The sequence below is a fragment of the Saccopteryx leptura genome, chromosome 2 (assembly GCF_036850995.1).
Source record: "Saccopteryx leptura isolate mSacLep1 chromosome 2, mSacLep1_pri_phased_curated, whole genome shotgun sequence".
Lineage (NCBI taxonomy): Eukaryota > Metazoa > Chordata > Mammalia > Chiroptera > Emballonuridae > Saccopteryx > Saccopteryx leptura.
Window position 1 is genome coordinate 255,228,172 of NC_089504.1, and position 24,516 is coordinate 255,252,687.

Genomic DNA, 24,516 nt, shown 5'->3' on the forward strand with positions numbered 1-24,516 from the left:
CCTCTTTGCATTATACTCTCCGTAAATACATATAAAGGTATTTGCAGGCTTCTAAACCCCGAGGGTAACAAGTTTGAGCTGCTTTGCTTTGTTCAGGGCTCACCTTTAGGGGGTGCCATTAATGAGGACCTCCACTAGGGGGTGAGCAAGGAGAAAGGACTAAAGTCAATCAAGTCGGTTGGTAGCAGGACCGAAGTTGAAGAGACATTGTGAATTTGTCTGAAATTGTTTTCAATTGCATAGTGTTTGCAGTTGTCAGGGCCCGCTACCGTGGATAGCCAAGAGTTAGTCTAGTGTTTATAAAAAAGAAAAAAAAAGAAATGAGAGAGAAGGTGACAGAAGACAATTTAACTTTGGGGGAAAGGTATACAGCACAATCAAATATCAAAATAATCTAGAGATGTTTTCTCTCAACATATGTACCCTGATTTATCAATGTCACTGCATTAAATTTAATAAATAAATTTTAAAAAAATTAAAAAAAAAGAAATGAGAGAGAGACAGAGAGATGGAGAGAGGACGATTGGAAGAGAAGAAGAAAGGAAGGGAGGGAGAGAGGGAGGGAGGAGGAGGAGAAAAGGAAGGAAAAAAAGAGGGAAGGCAGAAAGAAAGGAAGGAGGGAGGGAAGGGGGCAGGTAAGAAAGGAAGGAGAGAAGGAGAGAGGGAAGGATGGAAACAGAGACTCAACAATACCTTTGGTCAGCAGCTCTTGTTTTCTTAGGGGAGGGAACAGAGGTCAGACTAGGAAAGAGGTGGGGAAGTGGGGGAGGGGGAGGATGTGAGGTTGGGCTAGAGAAAAGAAAGCAAGCAAGCCCTCTGGTGACACGGTGACACAGAGCCGTGCCTGCGGCACCCACGCCTCGCCTTGGGGCAGGACCTGAGAACCCTTCAGCTGAGCGGACAGGTGAAGCCACGGAACAGCCAAACGGGGGAGGACCGTGCAAAGCCAAGCCATGGTGAGCTTTCAGCCTAAAAGAGTTTCAGACGCACAGGGAGGACCTCCTCTTGGGATTGCAGAAGCAGGTGGCAAAGAGCAGGAGGCAATACATTTCATTTTTGGTTTAAAAAAAAAAAGCCAAGAACTAACCCTGCTCCTAGAATCCCTCCTCTCAGAGGGCTCATTTCTTCTCCTTGGCTTGTCTCCTGGGAGTGGGAGCTTCTTGAAATACTATCTTGTTGAAATAAGCCCTTTTGCAACCCGACACTGCGGGGACTTGAGAGGTGAGACTATAGGGTTTTAAGGTGTGCAGAAGAGTTGTGGTCTTGTCCTCTGAGTTGCTCAAAATGCATTTCTTTTCAGCTGAAAAAAAAATTGAACTTGAACTGCTTTCCTTTGCTGGTGTCTTTCAGGTATTTGAAGCACTGACACTGACCCATCAGAATCAAGTGGGAGATTTTAACATTAACTCTAGACAATAGTCCATTAAGCACCAATGCACACTTTAAAATAATATATATTAAGTGTCAAATCATTTCATCTAACAGCCCAGCAGAAGAGTAGGTACAAAAAATTTACTGAAATGTAGAAAAAAAAACATCAGAGAAGTAACAATCAGCAACTGGAGGCTAACACAGGAACATGGAAGAGCCAAGCATCAGTTTGAGGGGCAAATTTCATGCTGCTCTTTTATCCATGTCTGAGAAATCAGTTACTTTGGCCAGGTTCAGAAAGCACGTGTTTTGTTTTGCACCTTAAGAAAGCTGTCGGAGCCTCCTCTAGGGGCTGTAAATATGCGATTGAAAAGTAAAAATCTTGTATTTTCCTTGCAGAGATTTCCATGGAAATGTCAGAGTGCTCAGAGGGTCTTCAAGTTGTGGGTGTGGACAGTGCTCTGTTGTGGTACGTGCTGCTGTTTTGTATTTTGCTGAGACTTTTTCTTACTTGCTTGTTTTTCTTAAATACCCACTGGGTGTATATAGTCACGAGGGAAACTTTGAGGTAGATAGCTGTTCATTCTACCCCCTCTGTGAAGATCTTTCTTCCTCTCACCTTTAGTCCTTTCCCAGAAACCTCCTGAGCTTGCCACACCCTTTGCTGCAACGATCCAAATTCTGACAAACCCCCAAAGATCTTAGTTATGATGGGATAAGGGCAATTAAGAAACACCTCATAGGAAACTTACAATCCGCTGCAACTATTCAGCCCGGTGGTGCTCTCTGTTATTTGTCAATAGTTCAGTGGACATTGATGTCATTGGTATGATTCAAGGGTGAGCTCTTTAAGGGCAGGCCCTGCACGGATTTTTTTTTATCCTTCTCCCATTGTTATGACAAGTTTTGCGTCTGATTCTTGAAGACTGTTCAATGATTGTTTTGAACTTTCTTTTCCATTTCCTAAGCAAACTGTCTGCTTACTCCCTAGCTTGGAGTTTCCTCTCCGGCCAACCGGCCAACCACCTGTGGTTTCCTCTGCCCCCTCCCACATTCCTTACTCCATGTCTGCCTCATGCCACCTGGGACCCTTGGGAGCCCCTGCAATGTGCCAAGCTCCGTTCTAGGCACTGAGGGTGCCACAGGGAGCAAAACAGTTTCCTCCCTCTCGAACTCACATTCTAGTGACACGCTCCTTCAAAACTCTGGTCCCAATGTTTATTTTACGACCTTCTTTACTCACGAATCCGATCTGTCTTGTTTGGGATATGTTTAATTTGATCAAGATTAATGATGTTTTCTTTGCAGCTGTTTTCCCTTGTTCAGAATCTTTAGGAGACTGTAAAATTGGATTTTGTTTGTTTGTTTTGGTCTTTCTCCATGGTATAGACAGTAAATCTTAGAGATTTATGATTTTATACTGAATTTTAAATGGTTGACGGCTACTAAGATAAATATGAATTTCTAAAATAGGTTGGGCCCTGGCCGGTTGGCTCAGTGGTAGAGCGTCGGCCTGGCGTGCAGAAGTCCCGGGTTCGATTCTCGGCCAGGGCACACAGGAGAAGCGCCCATCTGCTTCTCCACCCCTCCCCCTCTCCTTCCACTCTGTCTCTCTCTTCCCCTCCCGCAGCCGAGGCTCCATTGGAGCAAAGATGGCCCGGGCGCTGGGGATGGCTCCTTGGCCTCTGCCCCAGGCGCTAGAGTGGCTCTGGTTGAGGCAGAGCGATGCCCTGGAGGGCAGAGCATCACCCCCTGGTGAGCAGAGCGTCGCCCCCTGGTGGGCGTGCCGGGTGGATCCCGGTCTGGCGCATGCGGGAGTCTGTCTGACTGTCTCTCCCCGTTTCTAGCTTCGGAAAAATACAAAAAAAAAAAAAAAAAAAAAAAAAAAAAAAAAAAAAAAAAAATAGGTTGGTTACCTTTCACTTGAAAGGATTTTGAGGAAAAAAAAAACTATATCATGAAAATAAATCTAGAAGGCCGCCAGAATTTGTCTAAAATAAAGCTGTGTGCAAAAGTCTTCTATGTTATGGTGAAAAGTGGAACCCAGAGGTGTAGCTTCTACTTCAAACCTGACTAACTGTGGGAGGCCAGGGCGTAACTGACACCCCTGAGGTGTCAGGTTCCTCCTCTCTCAGAGGCGGGCTCAGCCTGGATTAAGCTCTAGCTGGTGTTCAGCTGCAACTGTGACTCGTTCACGCTGATGTCTTTCAGATTTCACGGCGTACCATGGAACCGACTGCTGGACTTACCATTATTCCGAAAAACCCATGAACTGGGCAAATGCTAGAAAGTTCTGCCAGAAGAATTACACCGATTTAGTTGCCATACAAAACAAGGGGGAGATCGAGTACCTGAACAGGACGCTTCCCTTCAGCCGCACCTACTACTGGATCGGGATACGGAAGATTGGAAGGGTGTGGACGTGGGTGGGGACCAACAAGTCCCTGACCAAAGAAGCCGAGAACTGGGGCGACGGGGAGCCCAACAACAAGAAATCGAAAGAGGACTGCGTGGAGATGTACATCAAGAGGAGCAAAGACGCCGGCAAGTGGAATGATGACGCCTGCCACAAACCAAAGGTGGCCCTCTGTTACACAGGTAGGGCGGGACCAGACCCACTCCGCTGCTGCCGGGGGAGGGGCCAGATTGAGCGAGTCCTGGGACTCACTCAGCTCGTGGAGATGCTGGGGAAGACAGTGTTTGTGCTCCATTCTAAAATCAGTCCACTCCTCCGAGTCAGCTCAGATCCTGTCACGGCTGAGCACTTGAGGCTGGTCCCAACGCCCCAACATTATACCCCTAAGTTAATCCCACATCAAGGTGATAAGTGCAGAAGGGGGAAGAACTACACAATCAGTGTCCCGGAGAATAAGGGAAGTGCGGGAGGTTAGGCTCACGTGACCTCAGTTTCCTCAATGTAAAGGAGGGGACCTGGTGTCTCCCTTCCCGCACGGCCTGATCCTACAATTCTATATATGAAACATGGTGGTGTTTTATCATCTGTGGTATATATAGAATTTCCATAAAGATTATTAAGACAGTTCTGAAAAGTCCAGATTTTTCCAAGTCATATTTTTAACAGTAAGACAGTTATTTTGGTCCATGGTAAATTAGACTCCCTATTAATTTAGCAAATTTGGATTTTTGAAATCTTTCTAGAGATCTTTCTGTGAAGAAAGGGATTGCCAAGCAACCTGACTACAGAAATGATTGGAGTCAAGGGCATTGTTTAATCTGCTTATTACGTTAAAAATAAAATATTTTTTAAGAATTTCAACCAGTATGTCACTAAGTTCCCCCAAAATGTTACAGAGCATTAGCATTGGTAAATTCATGCTAAAAATGAACGTCTGTGGCTATATGGCCAGTGTCCTATGTAAATAAAAATCACAGTGTGTGGTTTTTACGCAAAGGTACTATGAACGTACAAATAAAGGTTTCCTGCTTATTACAAGTCTCAGCCAAAAAGTTATCCATGTCTAAAAAAACCCAAAACTGACTGAAAAGTACTAAAAAGTAGTGACATTAAAATAATTTCTCTCTGATCCCCTTGAAGCTTCTTGTCAGTCCTGGTCATGCAGCGGTCATGGCGAATGTGTGGAAACCATCAACAATCACACCTGCGTCTGTCACGCGGGGTTTCATGGGCCCCAGTGCCAGTTCGGTAAGCCCCTTCCCTTCCTCTTTGTTTTCTCCTGCATACGGTGACACGAGTGACTACAGGTTTTGGAAGTCACTTGGGACAAGATGACACTAGTCATTCTGAGAAATGAGAAGTTTTGATCACAAGGCCATGCTTGCACAACACTGGTACCTTTCCGCCAAGATTTCGTAAGTCAGGACGGAGTTTCAGTGAACTTCTCAAGTCTCTCCAAGTGCTACAAAGAGCGTGGCCGAAAGGGTTACAATCCTGAATTGGGCGTGGTTGCCTCCTGCCCTTCGAAACTCACCATCTAGTGAGCTTGTTGGATTTATCACAATTCTAAAGTCTGAGAGAGACTAAAGCATTTATTATTAGGAGGGGGGATCCCCAGAAGGGTAATCTTGCTCGTTAATGTAATCCTCAAAGCCATGACAGGGCAAGGCCAAAAAGAAAAGTTCTCATAATGATATATCGTACATAGAGGTCAGAGGTACTTAATAAGAAACCCAACACATTTATTTGGGCTGGGTGTTTCAGAAGACATAAAGGCAGGCTTATTATAGATTCCGCCCTGAAAGGATTTGCAATTAACTAGTGGAAATTATATATGCTCATAATTTAGTTTGATGGAAGGCAAGATAGGCTGGGGTAAGCTTGCAAAAACTAGAAATCACCTAATGAAGCAATCTGGCCTCTGACAATGGAGGCTACTGAGCATCTTTTTTTTTTTATTGTTGGGTTTATTGGGGTGACATTGGTTAATAAAATCATATAGGTTTCAGGTGTACAATTCTATAACACACCATCTGTATATTTATGGTGTGGTGTGTTCACCACTCTGACCCAACTCCTTCCCACTTATCCGCCTTTCCCCTCTTGTACCTCCCCCACCCGCTTTCCTCTGGTAATCACTGTACTCCTGTTTGTGTCTTAGGTTTTTAGGTGTTTGTTTTGTTTTGTTTGCTTGTTTGTTTGTTTTTGCCACTTAGTATCTTAACACCTGCGTTTAGGGCAATTGTCCTAGAAGCAGACAGGGCATGAGATGGGTTGGATAGCAAAAAGAGAGAAGATGGAGAGCATCATCAGGAGTCTGTTGAAGTCAATCAGAAAGGAAAGAATACGCAGGTTCAAAGACGCAGTCTCTGACCCAGTCAGCTCACTACTGAAAGACACATCAAATCCTTTGACTGATACAGGTTGAGTTTCAAAACCATGTTTGAAGTATCTGGGGCATAAAATAAAATAAAAAAATTATAAGGAGAAAAAGGATGCAATGTTTGTCAAGACTAGATAAAGAACGAAAGCTGAGGTGCCTATATATGTCAACCAACTGGAGGCGACCTCACTCAGTCCTACTCGGTGGCAGAGCCATGACTCCTAGCCAACACTCCACCCTCGCTCCATTCCAAAACTTTGCTTTTTCATTCTTGTATCGCTGCTGTGTCCCTTCCACTCCCTGTTGAATATTTTAATCTTTTTTGTTCTTGGCTCCCATCACATCACTCTTTCCTGTTTTTCTTTCCACCTGTGATCATCTCTCTCTTCGGTTTTCTTCATAGGCACCGATCCAAGTCCCTACACTATTGTCATTCCTCATCTATCTTGTGTCTGTTGCTCTTTTGTCTCTATAAGCCCCCCTTTGGCCAAACTTACAGACTTTTGTGAGCTCATAAATTTATGGGAGCTTCAGATGGACCATGTTTCTAGCACTGAACTCCAAAACTGCTAAGCGCATCCTTGAGATGCCCAAAGGGCTATAAAATTGCCGCTCCCAGCCAGCCCACCTAATCTCCCTATGTGCCGCCACCACCACTGATACACGCACTCTGGTATGAAACCCTCTCACCAACCTTCCCCACCTGCAAAGTAACACACTACTAACTTTTATACATTATTATTTTCCAATCTGTCTCCTCTTTGTTGATTCTACTACGACTATGGCCCTCATCAACTTCCTCCAAGATCTTTGCAGTTAATTTTTGAGCTAAGGTCTAGGACTTTTAAGTTAGTGCCCTTCAAATATACTATTCATGCGACGGGGCAGGCTGATCGATTGAAAACAATCAAACAAGTATCACATATATGTGACCATCCTAACCTTAGATTTCTACCTATTGCTTGTCTTGCAGGATAAAAATCTAAACTCTTGGCCCTGGCCGGTTGGCTCAGTGGTAGAGCATCAGCCTGGTGTGCAGGAGTCCCAGGGTCGATTCCAGGCCAGGGCACACAGGAGAAGCACCCATCTACTTCTCCACCCCTCCCCCTCTTCTTCCTCTCTGTCTCTCTCTTCCTCTCCCGCAGCCAAGGCTCCATTGGAGCAAAGTTGGCCCGGGTGCTGAGGATGGCTCTGTGGTCTCTGCCTCAGGCACTAGAATGGCTCTGGTTGCAACAGAGCAACGCCCCAGATGGGTGGAGCATCGCCCCCTGGTGGGCATGCCGGGTGGATCCCGGTCGGGCACATGCGGGAGTCTGTCTGACTGCCTCCCTGTTTCCAACTTCAGAAAAATACAAAAAAAACAAACAAAAAACTAAACTCTTCAAGGGCCAGAGTAATGTCCATGTATAGTAGGTGCTCACTAAATCAATGGAAGAAGATTAAGAGCATTTTGCCTTAGATCCAACTTTCTTTCTGATCGCATTTCACATAGTCCCTGTCTCCTCTTTCCTTCTAGTAACACCAGCATGCTTGCAGTTCTCCACGCTGACTAACTCAGCTTTGTGTCTCCTTGACTTGCTCCTGGATTTCTCTCTTATTTTGCACATGGCTAATCTACCTGTTTATCTTGAAGACATAGTTCAGCGACTGTTTCTTTCAGGAAGCTTTCTGAGTATCCCTAAAACAGGCCAAATATCCCTATTTTTTGTTTTAATACCTACACATACATCTCTCTTACTTATCTCACATTTGATGAAGTCCTCTGTTTACTTGTCTGTGTCCCCTGGGAGACCAATAGCAACCTGAGATCAAGGAGTATCTTACTTATCATTGCACCTGTGAGGTGGAGACTGTGGCTGGAATATGTGATGCACTGGCTTGTGGGCGTGAAGTGAGTTGCACAGTGTAATTTACTTTAACTTGGACTTGGACTATATATGAAAAATATAAAAATTCCTCCAATTCCTTAGAACCATTCTTTATTGGACTCTCAAGAGCAAGATCACAATGATTGCTCAAATTTAATAAGCTAGGAGGCAAGAGAGCTGCAATATTTGCCCAAATGGTATGGCAAGGCTGAGAATGCAATGACTGATTTTTGAGTCTTTGTTTGATCTCGTCACCGCCAATCAGATCAGGGCAATAGATACAGCTTCTGCAGAGGACTGTCAAAGTCAGAACTGAAGTCCTGAAACTGAGCTAGGGAGGGCGAAGACAGAACCCAGGCAGAGATGCCTTTTCAAGCTCCCCCCCACCCACCCCCTTATAAAGAAGACTAAATATGGACACCTACTCTTTCTACTCCCAACACTAATATCCTGGGGGCGCACCTATGTGACAGTACTTGCCAAACTGTGCCGGTCCTTTCCACTTAAACCTATCTAGGTTTAGAAACTCGCTTCCCAGGCAAGGCCAAAGATAAGAAGGAAATTAGCTAATGTTTAATGAACACTTCCCATGAGTCAGGCTCTATTCTAATGCACTAAGCATTGAATGCCCACGTCAACCCTAGGACGTTCATACAGCTGGCATGATTCCTCTCTCACAGTTGGAGAATCTGGAGGCGGAGAGCTTCGGCGACCTTGCTCAAAGGTGCTCAGTTATCAAACAGCCGAGCTTGTTCAGCCCCAGACATCAGGCCCCCTTCCCACTGCCCTCTGCTCTTTCCTTTCTTACCGCAGTGACTCAGTGTGCGCCTTTGGACGGTCCAGAGCTGGGCACCATGGCCTGTATACACCCTTTTGGAAACTTCAGCTACAGCTCCCAGTGTGCCTTCCAGTGCTCAGAGGGGACAGACCTCATTGGCACCCGAGAAGCCACTTGTGGGCCCTCTGGAAGCTGGTCCTCTCCAGAACCAGCCTGTCAAGGTGAGTGACCGCTCTTCTGACCGGAGGCGTTGTCATGGCTGCCGTGCGTTTACAGACTGGGCGAACGCAGTCAAGTCTCACTGAAAAGTCTGTATTCCCTTTTGGAGCCCAGTTTAACCTTCGACTCTCCTGTGAGCGGTAACTGTTACTAAAATCAAAACAGAAAAACTGCAAATAAAAAATAACAACCAAATACCTCTGAAGCCGTCTCGCAGTAGTGAGTGGTTTTCAGCGATCGGTGCGGTTACCCTGTATCTTTTTTTCTCTCTTCTAATTGTCAAGGCATAAATGTTCAGTCTTGCTGAGCCTCAAGTTAAATTTTGGTTGCTCTCTTCTCTCAGTAACACCTGTTTTATGTGGTGTCCTACTTAACACCAACCGATTTCCTTCTCAGAGAGTAGAGGTCTTTTTTTAAATTGTTTTATTTGTGTATTTTCAAAATCATTTATTATTTTTTCTCCTCCATGAAATCTCAGGAGAATAACAACTGCTGTAGAAAACAAAAATACAACGTGTTGATTTTTTTTTTCATTTGACATATGGTAGACGTTTTCTTTTTAAACTGTCTAGATTATCCCTTTGCAGGAGAAGACTGGCAGCGTCTGAACTTGTGAAGTTTTTGGTTACATTTTTTTACCTTTGTGCTTCTGACACACTAGTTTAAAGTGGTTTAATTCTCCAAAGAACTGTCAAAATAATTTCTTTTTTTTTTATTCAGTTAGAGGAAGGGAGGCAGAGAGACAGACTCCCATATGTGCCCCCAATCGAGATCCACCCAGCAGACCCACTAGGGGGTGATGCTCTGCCCATCTGAAGTGTTGCTCTGTTGCTCAGCAAATGAGCTCTTCTTAGCACCTGAGATGGAGGCCATGTAGCCATCCTCAGTGCCTGTGGCCAACTCGCTCCAATTGAGCCATGGCTGCAGAAGGGGAAGGGGGGGGAGAAAAGCGAGAGGTGGGAGTAGAGAAGCAGATGGGTGCTTCTTCTGTGTGTCCTGACCAGGGGTTGAACCCAGGACATCCACATGCCAGGCCAATGCTCTACTACTGAGCCAACTGGCCAGGGCAAAACTTGTTTCTTGAACAATTAGCACTAAATTGACCAACCTGCAGAATTTTATAAAAGCTTTCTTCAGAGAATTGGGATGTTTTTCAAAATTGCTTGGGTAGGCTTCAGAACAGGTGAAAGAGTGGAAATTCTCTGTACTCACAGAGACGTTCCACTTGCTGCAAGCTCTCCCTTGCAGTAGAGGTGGATAGCGACACCCAGGGGGCCTATCATCCCCTTCTCTCTCCACCCCCCCCAAAGGCTTCCCATGCCCTTCTGGCTTCCCCTGACTCGCCACTCTCCATCATTCTCAAGAGAATAAGTCTGGGAGCATTATCAAAAGCAGTTTCTAGATCAGAAATGTCTGGAGTCCTGTGGATGTTTGCACGGTTGCATCAGGTAGCTTTGCCTCAAAACTTCTGGTCAAGACAGGGTCTCTGCTCAGATTTTTCTCGTTTTTCTTTTTTGTTGAAGTGATTCAGTGTGAGCCTCTAACAGCACCTAATGCGGGGACCATCGATTGCAGTCACCCCCTGGACAACTTCAGCTTTAACTCCACCTGTACTTTCACCTGCTCAGAAGGAACAGAGTTAATCGGGGACAAGAAAACCATTTGTGGATCATCTGGAAACTGGTCGAGCCCTAGTCCTATATGTCAAAGTGAGTCAGTTTGCCCCAATATACTGAGACTTGAAAGATGGAGCAAATGGTGGGGAGAGACCTATTGAGTTTTTATATTTTGCTTTGCTAAATGCATGTATCTTAAAAACAAATTTGTACATATAAATTTATGACATAACCCTTGACTATTCTGGCCTCTTTCTTCAGGGACAGCCATTTTGGTTTTTCCAGCCAATTATCAACTCCTCGCATCTTAATCCTTAAGATCTAAACTCAGTGTGTCTGCTGGCTTCTATTTTATCCATTCTTCTATTCCAGTGCAATCTCACTTCTCTGTTAGCCCATTAAAATGCTGCTACAAATGTCACTGATAAACGTGTAATTCCCTAAGTAGTAGAATTTTCAATGACCATTAAGCCCATGCATCCCAGATCTGTGTACAAGGACTGGTCTCCTTCATCTGTCTATACTCTCCACCCAACATGGTGCCTGGCAACAGGTTCTAAATAAATCTACGTAAAATTAGCACAGAAAAGACTAGCTTTTCATGTCTACTTCCGAGGCCATCTGCAACCAGGACAAAAGTCTTTTATTTTATTTTATTTTAGAGAATCTTTAGATTTTATTGTCTTGAAAGAAATGAGATTTTTTCCATTTATTTATTTATTTTAAAAAACTTTCAAGTTGTGTATTTTTAAAATTTTTTTTATTAATTTTAATGGGGTGACATTGATCAATCATGGTACATAGGTTCAGAGAAAACATTTCCAGGTTATTTTGACATTTGATTATGTTGCATACCCATCACCCAAAGTCAAATTTTCTTCTGTCATCTTCTATCTGGTTTTCTTTGTGCCCCTTGACAAAAGTCTTTAAATGGCAGGATCTGGGGAAGTTTTTTGAGAAGCTCATCTCAGTGGGGCGGGGCATCAGGAAGGAGGTGTGGAGTCTTTGGGGAAGGACTATCAGGCTATGGGACCTTTCTTTTTAAGGCTGGGCTAGTGGCTATTTCCTCATCCTCATGAAGCCAACAGGTACCCCTCTGTTTAGACCCTCTGGGAACTGGAGCCTCCTTCCATGATATAGTTGGGTGTGGGCACGGAAGACCCTTAAAGTAATGTGAAGAATAAGGGATACCATCAGACCCTGCGCCAATATGCTACAGGAAGCTCCTTTAACTGGTGCTATCAGATTAGAGATCTTTTTACAGTGGTTTAAAAAAATTTTTTTTCAATAAAGGTTTCCAAATGAACTTGGTTTATGCTTACAAGAGGATATAGAGATATAGCCCTTTCCGTGTTTGCAAGGGAAGTGGGAGCAGTGGGCAGACTGGACCATTTGACAGACAGATCAGGGCAGCTGCTTGGCATGCACACCAAGTGCATGTGTTTGCACAATGGCTTCAAAGTAAAAGCCTTCCTAGTGTCCTGTGATTGATAAGTTATCTGGGTCCAATCCCTGGCTTTTATTTTTCCTGCACCCATGCCAACTTTCCAGCTCTTCTCTGTGATTTAGAGTCCCAGCCACTGAACGAGGCCACGGAGCTAAAGACAACGATGGCCCGCGTCGTGACAATATTTTTAGGTGCATCTCCCAGAAATTCCATGAATCTCAAACCTGGGACCTGAGGTTCTATAGGCATTGGGCTAGAGAAGCGATCTGGTCTTTGCTTCTGCCGTAGACTCGACACGGCTGGTTTCCTCATCTGTCACGGGCGTCAAACGGACTATTATTGAGAGATGTGAGCGAGGGAAGGTCTGACATCATGATGTGGAACTAGGGGAACAATGCTCGTGGCCTCCTGTGACCTGCCTCCCCGGTTTTCTCTTTCAGAACTGGACCGGACCTTCTCCCTGATCAAGGAGGGTGACTACAACCCCCTCTTCATCCCGGTGGCAGTCATGGTGACCGCGTCCCTGGGGCTGGCGTTTATCATTTGGCTGGCAAGGCGATTAAAAAAAGGTGCGTGAGTTTACCTTCCTACGAAAATAGTAAACCTGTACAGAGAAAAGAAATGTAGAAAGCCAGAGAAAACTAAGTAGGATGATTCCGACCAGAGCAGGGTTCCCTGCTCTGTGTTCTGTGGACATCAGTCCCCGCAGAGGCCTGAAGCTGCCTGGGCTGCACTTGCATTAAAACACGCAGGCTGGCTTTTGTTTTTCATACAACAAACCTAAAAAAAATAAATAAGTCCCACTATCATCAAAGCACCTTGCTTGGGTGGTAGCAGACACACGGTCCTTTGCTCTTACTTCACTCTGAAAAAAGGATGCATAAATGCTGTCCTCCAAGAGCCTTTGAGTTCAGTGCTGTGATTCCCTTAGGAAGTGAATCTGATGTCCAGTAAAGCATTCAAGGCCCTGCTCCCAACAGCCTGACCTCATCAAGAGTCACATACTTGTCTGGGTCCTTACATGGGGGGTTAGTCGCACTGTCCCGGGATAAATCCCCACGCTTTCTCCCCAGTGTCCGTTCACCAGGGACACCACCCTCACAGGGCACCACAGACTCGGCTTCCCCTCCACCCTGGACTGTGGAGAGCGTGGCTTCGGGAAGCCAGTATCTCTGCCTGAGCAGCAGGTGACCAGCACCAGGGAGAGACAGTGTCACTCACCACCTGCCCCTGAGTGTGTCCACACCCTAAAGAGGGACCAAACTGCCCACGGGGACCACAGGCTAAGGCAGACCTTGGGGGCGTGCTGCCACCTGCCAGAATCATTCAAGGCTCTGCAGTTCATGCACATTAGGCAGCTCCTGATAAATCTCAGCTTCAAGGTCAGGGACCATCAGTGACCTCCAAACAATTGCTAAGCAACTGCACTGTGTTGCCTTTCTATTGGGTTGGTTGACTGCCATCTTAATTCTACTTCCATTGAATTAATTGTGTATTCTGATCAATGAATATGATATAGAAAGGCTGTGGTTGGTTGACTGCCATCTTAATTCTACTTCTACCAAATTAATTGTGTATTCTGTTCAATGAATATGGTATGCAAAGGCTGCGCCCCTCACCCAGCTATCCTCACTGGCAAGTGCAGGAATATTATCTATCATTTCCTAATGGCCTCCCATAATGATCTGATCTTTCACCCCAAATTTAAGAACAAGGGAACTGGGTTCATCTTCTGACCAGCCCAGAAAGACAGTGGAGGGGGCTCCGTGGATGCGCTAGAACTTCAGTAACTAACGCGAGAGCACCGAGCAGTTAGAATGTCTCTGCTCCTGCTGCTAGGAATTTGCTGAGATTGGGTTCCATCAATTTATAGAAGGATACTAAGTATGTAAGCATTTCATGAAGGCAAAATATTGTCATTTGCATTGAGACTTCGAAGCCTGATGCCAGCCGTCCCCTCCTTGCCCCTACCTTGGGTGACACTGGCAGAACTGAGGGGTCAAGGATGGTGAGTAATGATGACACACAGCCCTCTGGATAAGGGGAGAGCTAGATAACCTTTAAGGACTTTGGGGCTATGTCTCACCGGGAGAAGGAGGATATTTATTCCCTAATTCTAAAATTTTAAAACAAATGTTAATAGATTTTAAAAAAAGCAGACATCTAGTCCCCTGTATTCAGTGGGTGGGGTGGGGGTGGGGGGTGAGCTGACTATGGCTGTTTCATGAGCCGGGGTGAGAAAAGGCAGTGGGGTTGTTTTTTTTTAATTTTTTACCTTGGAGTCATTTCTGTACAAGATCTCAAACCGATAACCTGAGCTCTGCATGCCCTTGCTGTGGGAATCGAAGTGGGGCAAACAGGAAGCAGATAACGGGCACTTAGGTTGGTAACAGTTATGCCAACAGAGAGAGCCGGAGCCCTAAAAGATCACTGGCTCTGTAGAAGGTCAGGGTGTCTCTAACAGGACATTCAAATAGCCTTCGTTTCTGAAGCCTCTCCTGATACCTCCAACGTCCAAGGAGATCTCTAACGTCTTCCAAAAAGTTTAGGTGTAAAGTTAACTGAAACAGGAAGCCTATTGTTTTTCCCTATGGAAACAATGTTAGAAGTGATGGATAGGTTCCCGGGCTACACCCCTAGAGATTTTCTAATGCAATGTAGTGGGTGCATTTCTAAGAATAAAAGTTAAAAAAAAATCAATAAATCTGGCTATAGACAGTATTCATCAGCTCTGAGGATTTTATAGGCTTCTGGAGTTCAGAAAGCTGGGAAAGGGGGGACAGGTGAATATTTAGAGCATCGTAGCCAATGAGATGACCAGACGCTTGACCCCAGCCTTCTGTCCCGAGACAGAGCTTCTGAACCCGCACTTTGGCCCCTGCCCTACTGTCTCAACGTCCAGACTTGAGTTTCTTTCTCCTGAATGGAGCAGGGCAGGCCCCAGAAACATGATCCCCTGTGCACAGGCTTGTCTAGAAACACTTTTTTCCCACCTCGCATCATCACTATCTGATGAGTTATTGTTATTGCTCCCTTTTGGTTAAATGAGGAAAGTGAGGCAACAATGTTTTCTGCCAAATCTCTCAAGTCCATGAATATCAGCAGGGGCCAAAGCCCGTCTCCCAGCTAGAGGTGCCCCCTAAACCCACTGATCTGTAGGTTAACTAGGCTCTATTATTTTCTTCCTCGCTTGGAAGACTCTTCCATCTGAACCAACTCACAGGGCTAGAACAGGGCACGAAACTGAACACATGCCCACCCCCTTAGTTCCCTTTTCTTCAAAAAGGAAACCCGCTCAGAAGGAACAGATTCTTGCTCGTGCATTGTTATGTGTTTTATTGTTCCTAAATATATGTGAAGGAAATATATGTGAAGGCAAACGAACAGAAACCTGAAATTAAGCCAGATTTAATTCTCTTCGTTTAACTGCATCTGGTCCATGTCATCGGCGGGCTGAACTTGGGAAGAAATGTTTAAAATATTAACTTCTAACTTCTTAAAGGTTTAACATATCCATTGAACACTATCCATGGGAGTTAAGCTCTGCACTAAATACTTTGAATAATTTTTTTTTAACCAACTCAGGGGAGATTTAATTTCCTGCCTTTGTCACAGAGAAAGAAGTTGGGCTGAGCGGGGATGTGCAGCTATTTAGTATTAGTATTTATTGATAGTATTATAGTATTTGCATCCAGATTGAATGATTCTAGAGTTCCAGTTTATAGTCCTTGACATATGCTGCTTCCCAGTGATTTTTAAAATTCTACTCAAAAAGCTTTTATTGGTTTGCTTTTGCTTTTATTTCCTCTGGAGCTCAACTCTACAATGTACTCATTTATCTCCTTATTTATTCTCTGCTTTTTTCTTTAATTCAGCTAATTTACAAAATGCATTCCACACAGCGAGTTGCAATCAGTTAAAAAGTAAGAAAAAGAAGGCCAAAGAGTACTATACCAAAAAAGGGGTGAAATCAGAACACAAAATGTGTGTACTGTCACACGGGCCCATACACTTGGTAAGAGAAGGTCTCAGGTCCGGCTCCGAGTGTCCTTGCAGCCAGTCAGCGGAGGAAACTGAGCCAGCTATGACAGCCACGGACGGTGCTTATGAGACAAAGACACGCTGGCCACCCCTACCACGGAGACCGGAGTGGGATTTCTCCCGTGGATTCTCGCAGAGAACGTGGTGGGAGGTGGAAGGACACGTGCCCTGACAGTGTTGGCAGTCAGGTCCCCTAGGGAAGAATTGCAGCCGGGCTGGGATGGCCTGTCCATAAGGGAGAAACACGGGAACAGGAAGATGGGGTCTGACCATCAGGCACTTCGGGCTGGGCTTGTCCTTATGAGCAGCAGAGATCAGGAACGGAACCCTGTTTGAAGGAGACCGTTGATGCAGTGCCTCGGGTCTCCTTTGAGGCAGGTGGGGTCCTCCTTCGTAGATGCACAGTACACCTCAAAAAGGCAGTTCTGAGGGTGGAAGTCTCTCTTTACTTTTACTTCAAATATTTGAAATTGTCGCCCTGGCCGGTTGGCTCAGCGGTAGAGCGTCGGCCTAGCGTGCGGAGGACCCGGGTTCGATTCCCGGCCAGGGCACATAGGAGAAGCGCCCATTTGCTTCTCCACCCCTCCGCCGCGCTTTCCTCTCTGTCTCTCTCTTCCCCTCCCGCAGCCGAGGCTCCATTGGAGCAAAGATGGCCCGGGCGCTGGGCATGGCTCTGTGGCCTCTGCCTCAGGCGCTAGAGTGGCTCTGGTCGCAATATGGCGACGCCCAGGATGGGCAGAGCATCGCCCCCGGGGGGCAGAGCACCGCCCCTGGTGGGTGTGCCGGGTGGATCCCGGTCGGGCGCATGCGGGAGTCTGTCTGTCTCTCCCTGTTTCCAGCTTCAGAAAAAAAAAAATAATAATAAAAAAATAATAAAAAAATAAAAAAAAATATTTGCAATTGTCTGCTTTTGCTGATGCTATTTTCCTGTTTCTTCTATTTTCAGGCAAAAAGTCTCAGACAAGGTAAGTTTTATCAGCAGGCAGTTTCTACACCTGTTGATCTGTTCTTTATCTTCCTAAGATACTTCCTGTTATACTTAGAAATGCTCACTCCTTACTGGTTACTTACATGGGGTCTCATTCAAATGAAATTTACAGATAAATCAATCAATCTATCAACCTCCCTTAAAAGCTGTGGGTTGTATATATAGATACGTGTGTGTATGTGTGTGTGTGTGTGTATTTTATTTTTTTTCTTCCTTGTTCTGGCTGAACATAAGGGCAATACTGAATATGGTCTTCAGGAAACATCCAAAAATTTAACAGATATTGGGTGAGAAACTATTGTATCCCAGGCTTTCAGAAACAGATATAACCCCAGACTCCCAGGGCCTCAATGCATAGCATCGAGGGGGTAGTGACTACTGCTCCGATAAGCACTGCCCTTCAGAGGTCTGGAAAAAGCGGGGAGCGCAGATTGTACCAGCAGCTTCCCTAAAGAGGCAATATTTTAGTTTGGTCTTGAACCTCGGATTCCTTTAACTGGAGAAACACATACTGAGAAGAGATGCAGGCGTGGGAAAGTGTCTGGCCCGTCTGGCAGAAATGGAGATGGCCAAACCTCAGCCAGCTCCTGGGGTTTTGGGACTTGCTCTGAAAGGTTAAGAAGAGTCTAAGTAAAAGGAACTTCGAAGATAAGATTTTGGTGACATCGTGAGCACCTAGCTAGACACTGAGCTCCTTTTATCATGCTAGATGTGAACCATGCTGGTCCCTGAAGGTTGGTTGCTGCTCAGACAGCCGTCCTACAAACCACAGATTGTCACTTAGAGGACGGGTGGGCTGTGCTCAGAGTGCAAAAGAGAAAGTGAGGAGACCTAAGGCAGTCAGCAGTCAGATCACAGAGCCGTTCACAAGCCGTATCAGAGAGTACGGATCTTGTCCTGAGGTCTTTGGGGTATCAGCACAGGGCTTTAATCAGGCGAATGTCACGCTGAAATTTGTATCTCAGGCCTCTTTGCATTTGATCTATGAGGATCATTGCTCTGCACAAAAGTAAACAAACTTGGGAAGTGAGTGAGCTCGGAGGCAAAGAACTGTCTTGGAGGAATTTGAACTTGTTAGGTGAAAGCTATCTGGAGAAGTAGCAGAGAGGATGAGTTCATGAGATCAGAGGAGGTAGGATCCACTGGGCATGGTTACTAACAGCTAAGAAAGAAAGAGAGAAGACTCAAAGGGTGTGGCCACGGTTCTGACTGGGGAACTGAGAGGCGCTTGCTCCCTGCATAGGATACAGGGCTATTCACTGAGGTGGGAGAGCCCAGTGGAGAGTTCCGGGGGCAGGTTCCTGGCGCAGTTTTGTACCCATTGAGCTTTCGGTGCCCGGGGCGCATCTATAGTCCACTGGGAGGCAGGAGAAGTGGACTGAGAGGCTCTCCCTCTGCAAGAGGTCACCACCACCTCAGGACCATGTACAGTCATCCAGGCAGTGAGAATGGGGGGGCAGTGTGAGAATGGGAGAGAATGCGGGAGAAAGGGGGGACCCAGAAGGACATGCACAGTAAGCAAGCCTGCCAAGGAAGAGGAGGATGGGAAGAGGTTGCCAGGGAGTTAGGGGGGAAATGAGGAGAGTATGGGGTCAGGAAGTGGAAACTGTTTCATAGGCTGCCAGGCAAACCAGTGAGTTTTCCCTGGATATGACAAGGGTGTTGGTGGCGGGCGGGGGGGGGGGGGCAATTTCAGTGTTGAGGTCGGACAGAAGTCCAATGGCCAGGGGCCGGGGAATCCATGGGGGTGAGAAAATACAGGCAGAACAGGCAAGCCATCTCTTTTAAAAAGCTTGGCTAGGAGGAGATGAGAGAGGCGGGGGGTGGAGGCGGGTAACTGGATGGGGACATAGGGTCAGCGGAGGTCTTCTGCTCTGTTTTATTGGCCCTATCTTCCATTTGCTAGTGTGGATGGATCCTAGACCCCTCTCGGGGCTGGCCTCCCAATCTCTGTGGGCAGGAAATCCACGTGGTCTACAGTCTTCTTTTATGGTCACACCCACTGGGTGAAAGTCTTCCTGGCACCGTCTACCCACATGAACAACTCAAGATTTAATCACTATGATGGAAGCATATCATTTCAACTTTTTGGATGTCCTTGGGGCACAGGAAAAGTTTTGGCATGAAGTTAATGACCTCTTTAAGCTAATCGCCTCATTAAGTCCGGATGGTTTGCTGATTTTTTACAGGAAATCAATTAACAGTTGTCTAACAAACACTTTGTGTAGAGACAATGCTCGGCTTGACTGAGACACTAAGAGGCATGGCCCTGACCTCAGGGAGGTCATCTAGTTGGGGAGTGAAGACAGACATAGTGTTTTGTTTTGTTTTGTTTTTTAAATCAGAAAAATACAAGGCAGATGATGGCAATGGTCAATGAATTCTGTATTCAGAAAAAGCCTCCTTCAACACAAAAGTTTGGTGACCACAGAAAACCTTTATGAGATCTGCACCTACCTAGATCCAAAGATCATGTTCTTAGAGTTTACGCTTTTAGAACTCAGGACTCTTGTTTCCCAGGTTAGAGCTGTGAGTCCCAGACACCCACTGCCATATGACATATATATATATTTCACACTGAAACCATTGTACACTGGCACTGAGGAAGGGTGTGGTAGAAGAAGTAGGGTGTGATTCTCAAACAAGCCAAAGGTAAAATGAAGGCGATCACACTCAACACCTGTATTGATTTCTTTTTTAAAATTCTTGAGCTAACAACGTTCATAGCCCTCTGTGTTCAATCCTATCAAGCTTTTGGTTGGTGAATGACAGGCTCCTAGGGCATTTGTGGTTTCGATTCTTGCTGGTTTATTTTGACTCTTCTGCAAACTGGTTCTGTTTATCGCCTCATTTGGTTTCTTGTGTCTAAATTCTGCCTGGGTAAAGCTACACCCAAGATACACAGGAAGATATGATGCCAACCTCAGAGGAGAGTCAACGTGAAATTCTGTTTTCAGAAACATTTTTATCTCAGTATTGGCAAGCACGTTTGCAGCTGCTGAATTGTGGTTTCCCAGGGCAGTTCATCATGAGAACAGTCTCGGAGTCTGGTGCTCCCCTGAAAGGCACTATTAAGACACACCATATTTGGCTCTGCCCATCCTTTCCAAGAACAAGACAACTGACTGTTGCACACACACAGAAGGTGTCATTTATTTCATGAGACTAAACTTGTCACCTTCTCCCTAAGTCATATCCCAGCAGAATCAGGCCCTGTAGAGCCATCACCATAGCTTTTGTGAGTTTGGATTTTCTCTGATTTCTCCTTCCTTTTGGAGCGTGTCTTCTTCCACTTTCCTGACCTCCCACTGTTCAGAATCCCCCTACAACGCCCCGCATACTCATGCATACTCATTAGGTCTGAAGACAGAGCCTGTGGTGCGGACATTTCTCTAACTGTGCACCCTGGACCAGCAGCCTGAGCATCACCTGGAGGCTTGTTAGAGACACAGACCCTCAGGCCCCGCCCAACCACCGAGTCAGGGCGCTTTCAACACCCTCTGGGGTGGCGAGCAAGCAAGGCGTGAGAGGTGCAGCTTTGGGGTTTTCAGTTCTCGCCTCCCTGCCTCAGGGCAGGTCCCGCATGTTGTCCAACCCACTGAAGGTACCTGCCTTACTCTTCTCCCCTTCAGTGAATATTCACCTTGCCTACGAACACTTTAATTTTCACGGTTGTAAGCTCCTTTGTTTAACTGGTATTCTCTTGTTTTTCATTCAGCATGAATGACCCGTATTAAGCCACCCTCTGTGACAGAAAATTCTTGATACTAACGCATCACTGGATCCACCGTGAAAAGTGTTGTCCAGTGGCATCTCCTCCGTCGAGATGACGCATGTCTCTCATTGCACCTGAGAATATCCCTATGAGACTGCCCGCTTCTCCTGCTCCCACTGTGGCCCCCGTACCCCCACTCCCAGCGCCCCCCGCCCTGCTTTGGTTTATGTAGCTCGGCGTTTTATCCTTTTCTCCATGGACAGACAAGGCCACCGGGAAAGGATTACCATGGAAACATAAAGACATCCGGTTTCATGTTCTTTCTCGACTTTTGTTTCCGGTTTCAACTCAGAGCTGTACCCGAAGACATACACTTCTAAACGCAGCGAATAGTCCAGGGGTCAGGAACCTTTTTGGCTGAGAGAACCATGAATGCCACATATTTTAAAATGTAATTCCATGAGAGCCATACAACAACCCGTGTACATTATGCATTATCCAATAAAAATTTGGTGTTGTCCCGGAGGACAGCTGTGATTGGCTCCAGCCACCTGCAACCATGAACATGAGCGGTAGGAAATGAATGGATTGTAATACATGAGAACGTTTTACATTTTTAACATTATTATTATTATTTTTATTAAAGATTTGTCTGTGAGCCAGATGCAGCCATCAAAAGAGCCACATCTGGCTTGTGAGCCATAGATTCCCGACCCCTGGAATAGTTGATGCACATGCAAGCCCAGGCTGGGTGGTGTGGCAGACCACCCTTCACATGACGGGGGTACCTTCCTATAGAAAGTTCATGCAGACCACCCTTCACATGAATGGGGGGTACAGTCCTATAGGAAGTTCATGCAGACCACCCTTCACATGACGGGGAATACAGTCCTATAGAAAGTTCATGCAGACCACCCTTCACACGGTGGGGCACAGTCCTATAGGAAGTTCATGCAGACCACCCTTCACATGGCAGGGTACAATCTTATAGGAAGTTCATGCAGACTACCTTTCACACAGCGGGGTACCCTCCTATAGGAAGTTCATGCAGACCACCCTTCACACAGCGGGTTACCCTTCTATAGGAAGTTCATGCAGACCACCCTTCACACAGCGGGGTCCCTCCTATAGGAAGTTCATGCAGACCACCCTTTATACAGCGGGTTACCCTTCTATAGGAAGTTCATGCAGACCACCCTTCACACAGCGGGGTCCCTCCTATAGGAAGTTCATGCAGACCACCCTTCACACAGTGGGGTCCCTCCTATAGGAAGTTCATGCAGACCACCCTTCACACAGCGGGTTACCCTTCTATAGGAAGTTCATGCAGACCACCCTTTATACAGTGGGTTACCCTTCTATAGGAAGTTCATGCAGACCACCCTTCACACAGCGGGTTACCCTTCTATAGGAAGTTCATGCAGACCACCCTTTATACAGCGGGTTACCCTTCTATAGGAAGTTCATGCAGACCACCCTTCACACGGTGGGGCACCCTCCTATAGGAAGTTCATGCAGACCACCCTTCACACAGTGGGGTCCCTCCTATAGGAAGTTCATGCAGACCACCCTTCACACAGCGGGGTCCCTCCTATAGGAAGTTCATGCAGACCACCCTTTATACAGCGGGTTACCCTTCTATAGGAAGTTCATGCAGACCACCCTTCACATGACGGGGAATACAGTCCTATAGAAAGTTCATGCAGACCACCCTTCACACAGCGGGGTCCCTCCTATAGGAAGTTCATGCAGACCACCCTTTATACAGCGGGTTACCCTTCTATAGGAAGTTCATGCAGACCACCCTTCACACAGCAAGGTCCCTCCTATAGGAAGTTCATGCAGACCACCCTTCACACAGTGGGGTCCCTCCTATAGGAAGTTCATGCAGACCACCCTTTATACAGCGGGGTCCCTCCTATAGGAAGTTCATGCAGACCACCCTTCACACAGCGGGGTCCCTCCTATAGGAAGTTCATGCAGACCACCCTTCACACAGCAAGGTCCCTCCTATAGGAAGTTCATGCAGACCACCCTTTATACAGCGGGTTACCCTTCTATAGGAAGTTCATGCAGACCACCCTTCACACGGCAGGGTACCTTCCTATAGGAAGTTCATAAAATTGATGTTATCCTTGCTTTGCCAATCCAGCAACAAAACGGGGCTCTGCTCTGAACAGGAAAAGTCCTATCTGCACTGGACCCCCCCTTCAATAAGTGCTGCTGCTCTATGTACTGCCTCCAGCCTGCCCAGCCCCCTACCACTCCCCTTGTCAGCGGCTGACTTCCGCACACAGCATCTCATGAGCAACGAACCCAGGAGAATGGAAAGGCAGCTGGCTCTGATGCTTTTTTTTTTTTTCGGATTTAGGTTTTGTTGTCTCTTTTTATGGCATCCACCCAGATTTTTTGAATTTCGTGTTCCTTTGATAACCACTATATTGTTAATAAAGGGACATTATGGCTAGAACACCAGCTTCAGGCGCCATCTAGCTCTTTGGGATTCCACAGAAGGGCGGAAACAAGTAGATTCCTCGGCTGGGGCTGAGGTGCGCTCCCTCCCCCACTCCCACTGTTCCTACCCATCTGTCTGGATCCCGCCATTCCTTATGCTTCATCTCAGGTGCGCACTTGCACTCTCATCACTTCTCTGTCACTGGTCCTTAACCAGTCCAACCCGAAACAATCTCCCCTTCCTGGCCTCCTACTGCAAGGGTAGTCTTTAACATGCAATTTTGGACTTATTACAGCTTGGTCTTTCTTTTCCTTCCTTCCTTCCTTCCTTCCTTCCTTCCTTCCTTCCTTCCTTCCTTCCTTCCTTCCTTCCTTCCTTCCGTTACCTAGTTTGTTATCTCGAAACTTATTGCATGTTTTCTCGCCAATAAAATTCCACCATTCTGAAAGGCAGAGATTGGGCCACAGTCCTGGAGTGTCTACTTCCTTACCTGACACTCCATACACGTGTGTTCACAAAAACCAGAAAGAGCTTCAAGCGCACTGCTGACCTATGTGGCAGCACACCCTCTCTCTGTGGCATGTGATGACCTGGACAGACACCCCTCACTGTCAAGGGCTGGTTTTAGAAGAGAATAGGGCTCTGCGTAAAAACCAGTTGGAAATATGCCCTTGTCCCATTGCCAATACAGCTTTCATACAAATTTGTACAGCTATTTTGTTTGTTTCTTGGTGTGGCTTACATTTTCCTTTCTCCAAGCCATCTCATATTCTGCATTACAACAAGGGCTGCCACGACAGAGTCTCCGTGTTGTACACTGTGAACCTAGGATGTGCCATTCACATTTGCACAGCGTGGGGTATGCCCCACAGAGCTGAACCGTGCGCAGCCTGCACAGACTCCTGCGGCAGCCCTGGGTTCAACCAATACCAAGGTGGAAGAACCCAAGTGGGGGTGACTTCTTGGGAGTAAGACGTGTATAGGTTTGAAAAGCACAGCCTTACATTTAAGTCCTAAGAAATTAAGATCTGCCCTGGCCAGTTGGCTCAGTGATAGAGTATTGGCTGGCGTGTGGATGCTCTGGGTTCGATTCCTGGTCAGGGCACACAGGAGAAGTGACCATCTGCTTCTCCACCCCTCCCTATCTCCCTTCTCTCTATTTCCCTCCCACAGCCATGGCTCAGTTGGAGCAAATTGGTCCTGGGTGCTGAGGATGGCT

General features: G+C 46.3%; 1 protein-coding gene across 1 annotated transcript; it reads left to right on the forward strand.

Annotated features, from left to right (window-relative positions):
* The first annotated feature begins 807 nt into the window (after positions 1 to 807).
* Positions 808 to 21,367, forward strand: SELL (selectin L). Its single transcript, XM_066366020.1, has 9 exons — positions 808 to 956; positions 1,771 to 1,840; positions 3,583 to 3,969; positions 4,928 to 5,035; positions 8,852 to 9,037; positions 10,559 to 10,744; positions 12,539 to 12,667; positions 17,086 to 17,104; positions 20,846 to 21,367. Exons 1-9 carry the CDS (start codon positions 954 to 956, stop codon positions 20,862 to 20,864), a joined length of 1,107 nt encoding a protein of 368 aa, XP_066222117.1. The 5' UTR covers positions 808 to 953; the 3' UTR covers positions 20,865 to 21,367.
* The last annotated feature ends 3,149 nt before the right edge of the window (positions 21,368 to 24,516 follow it).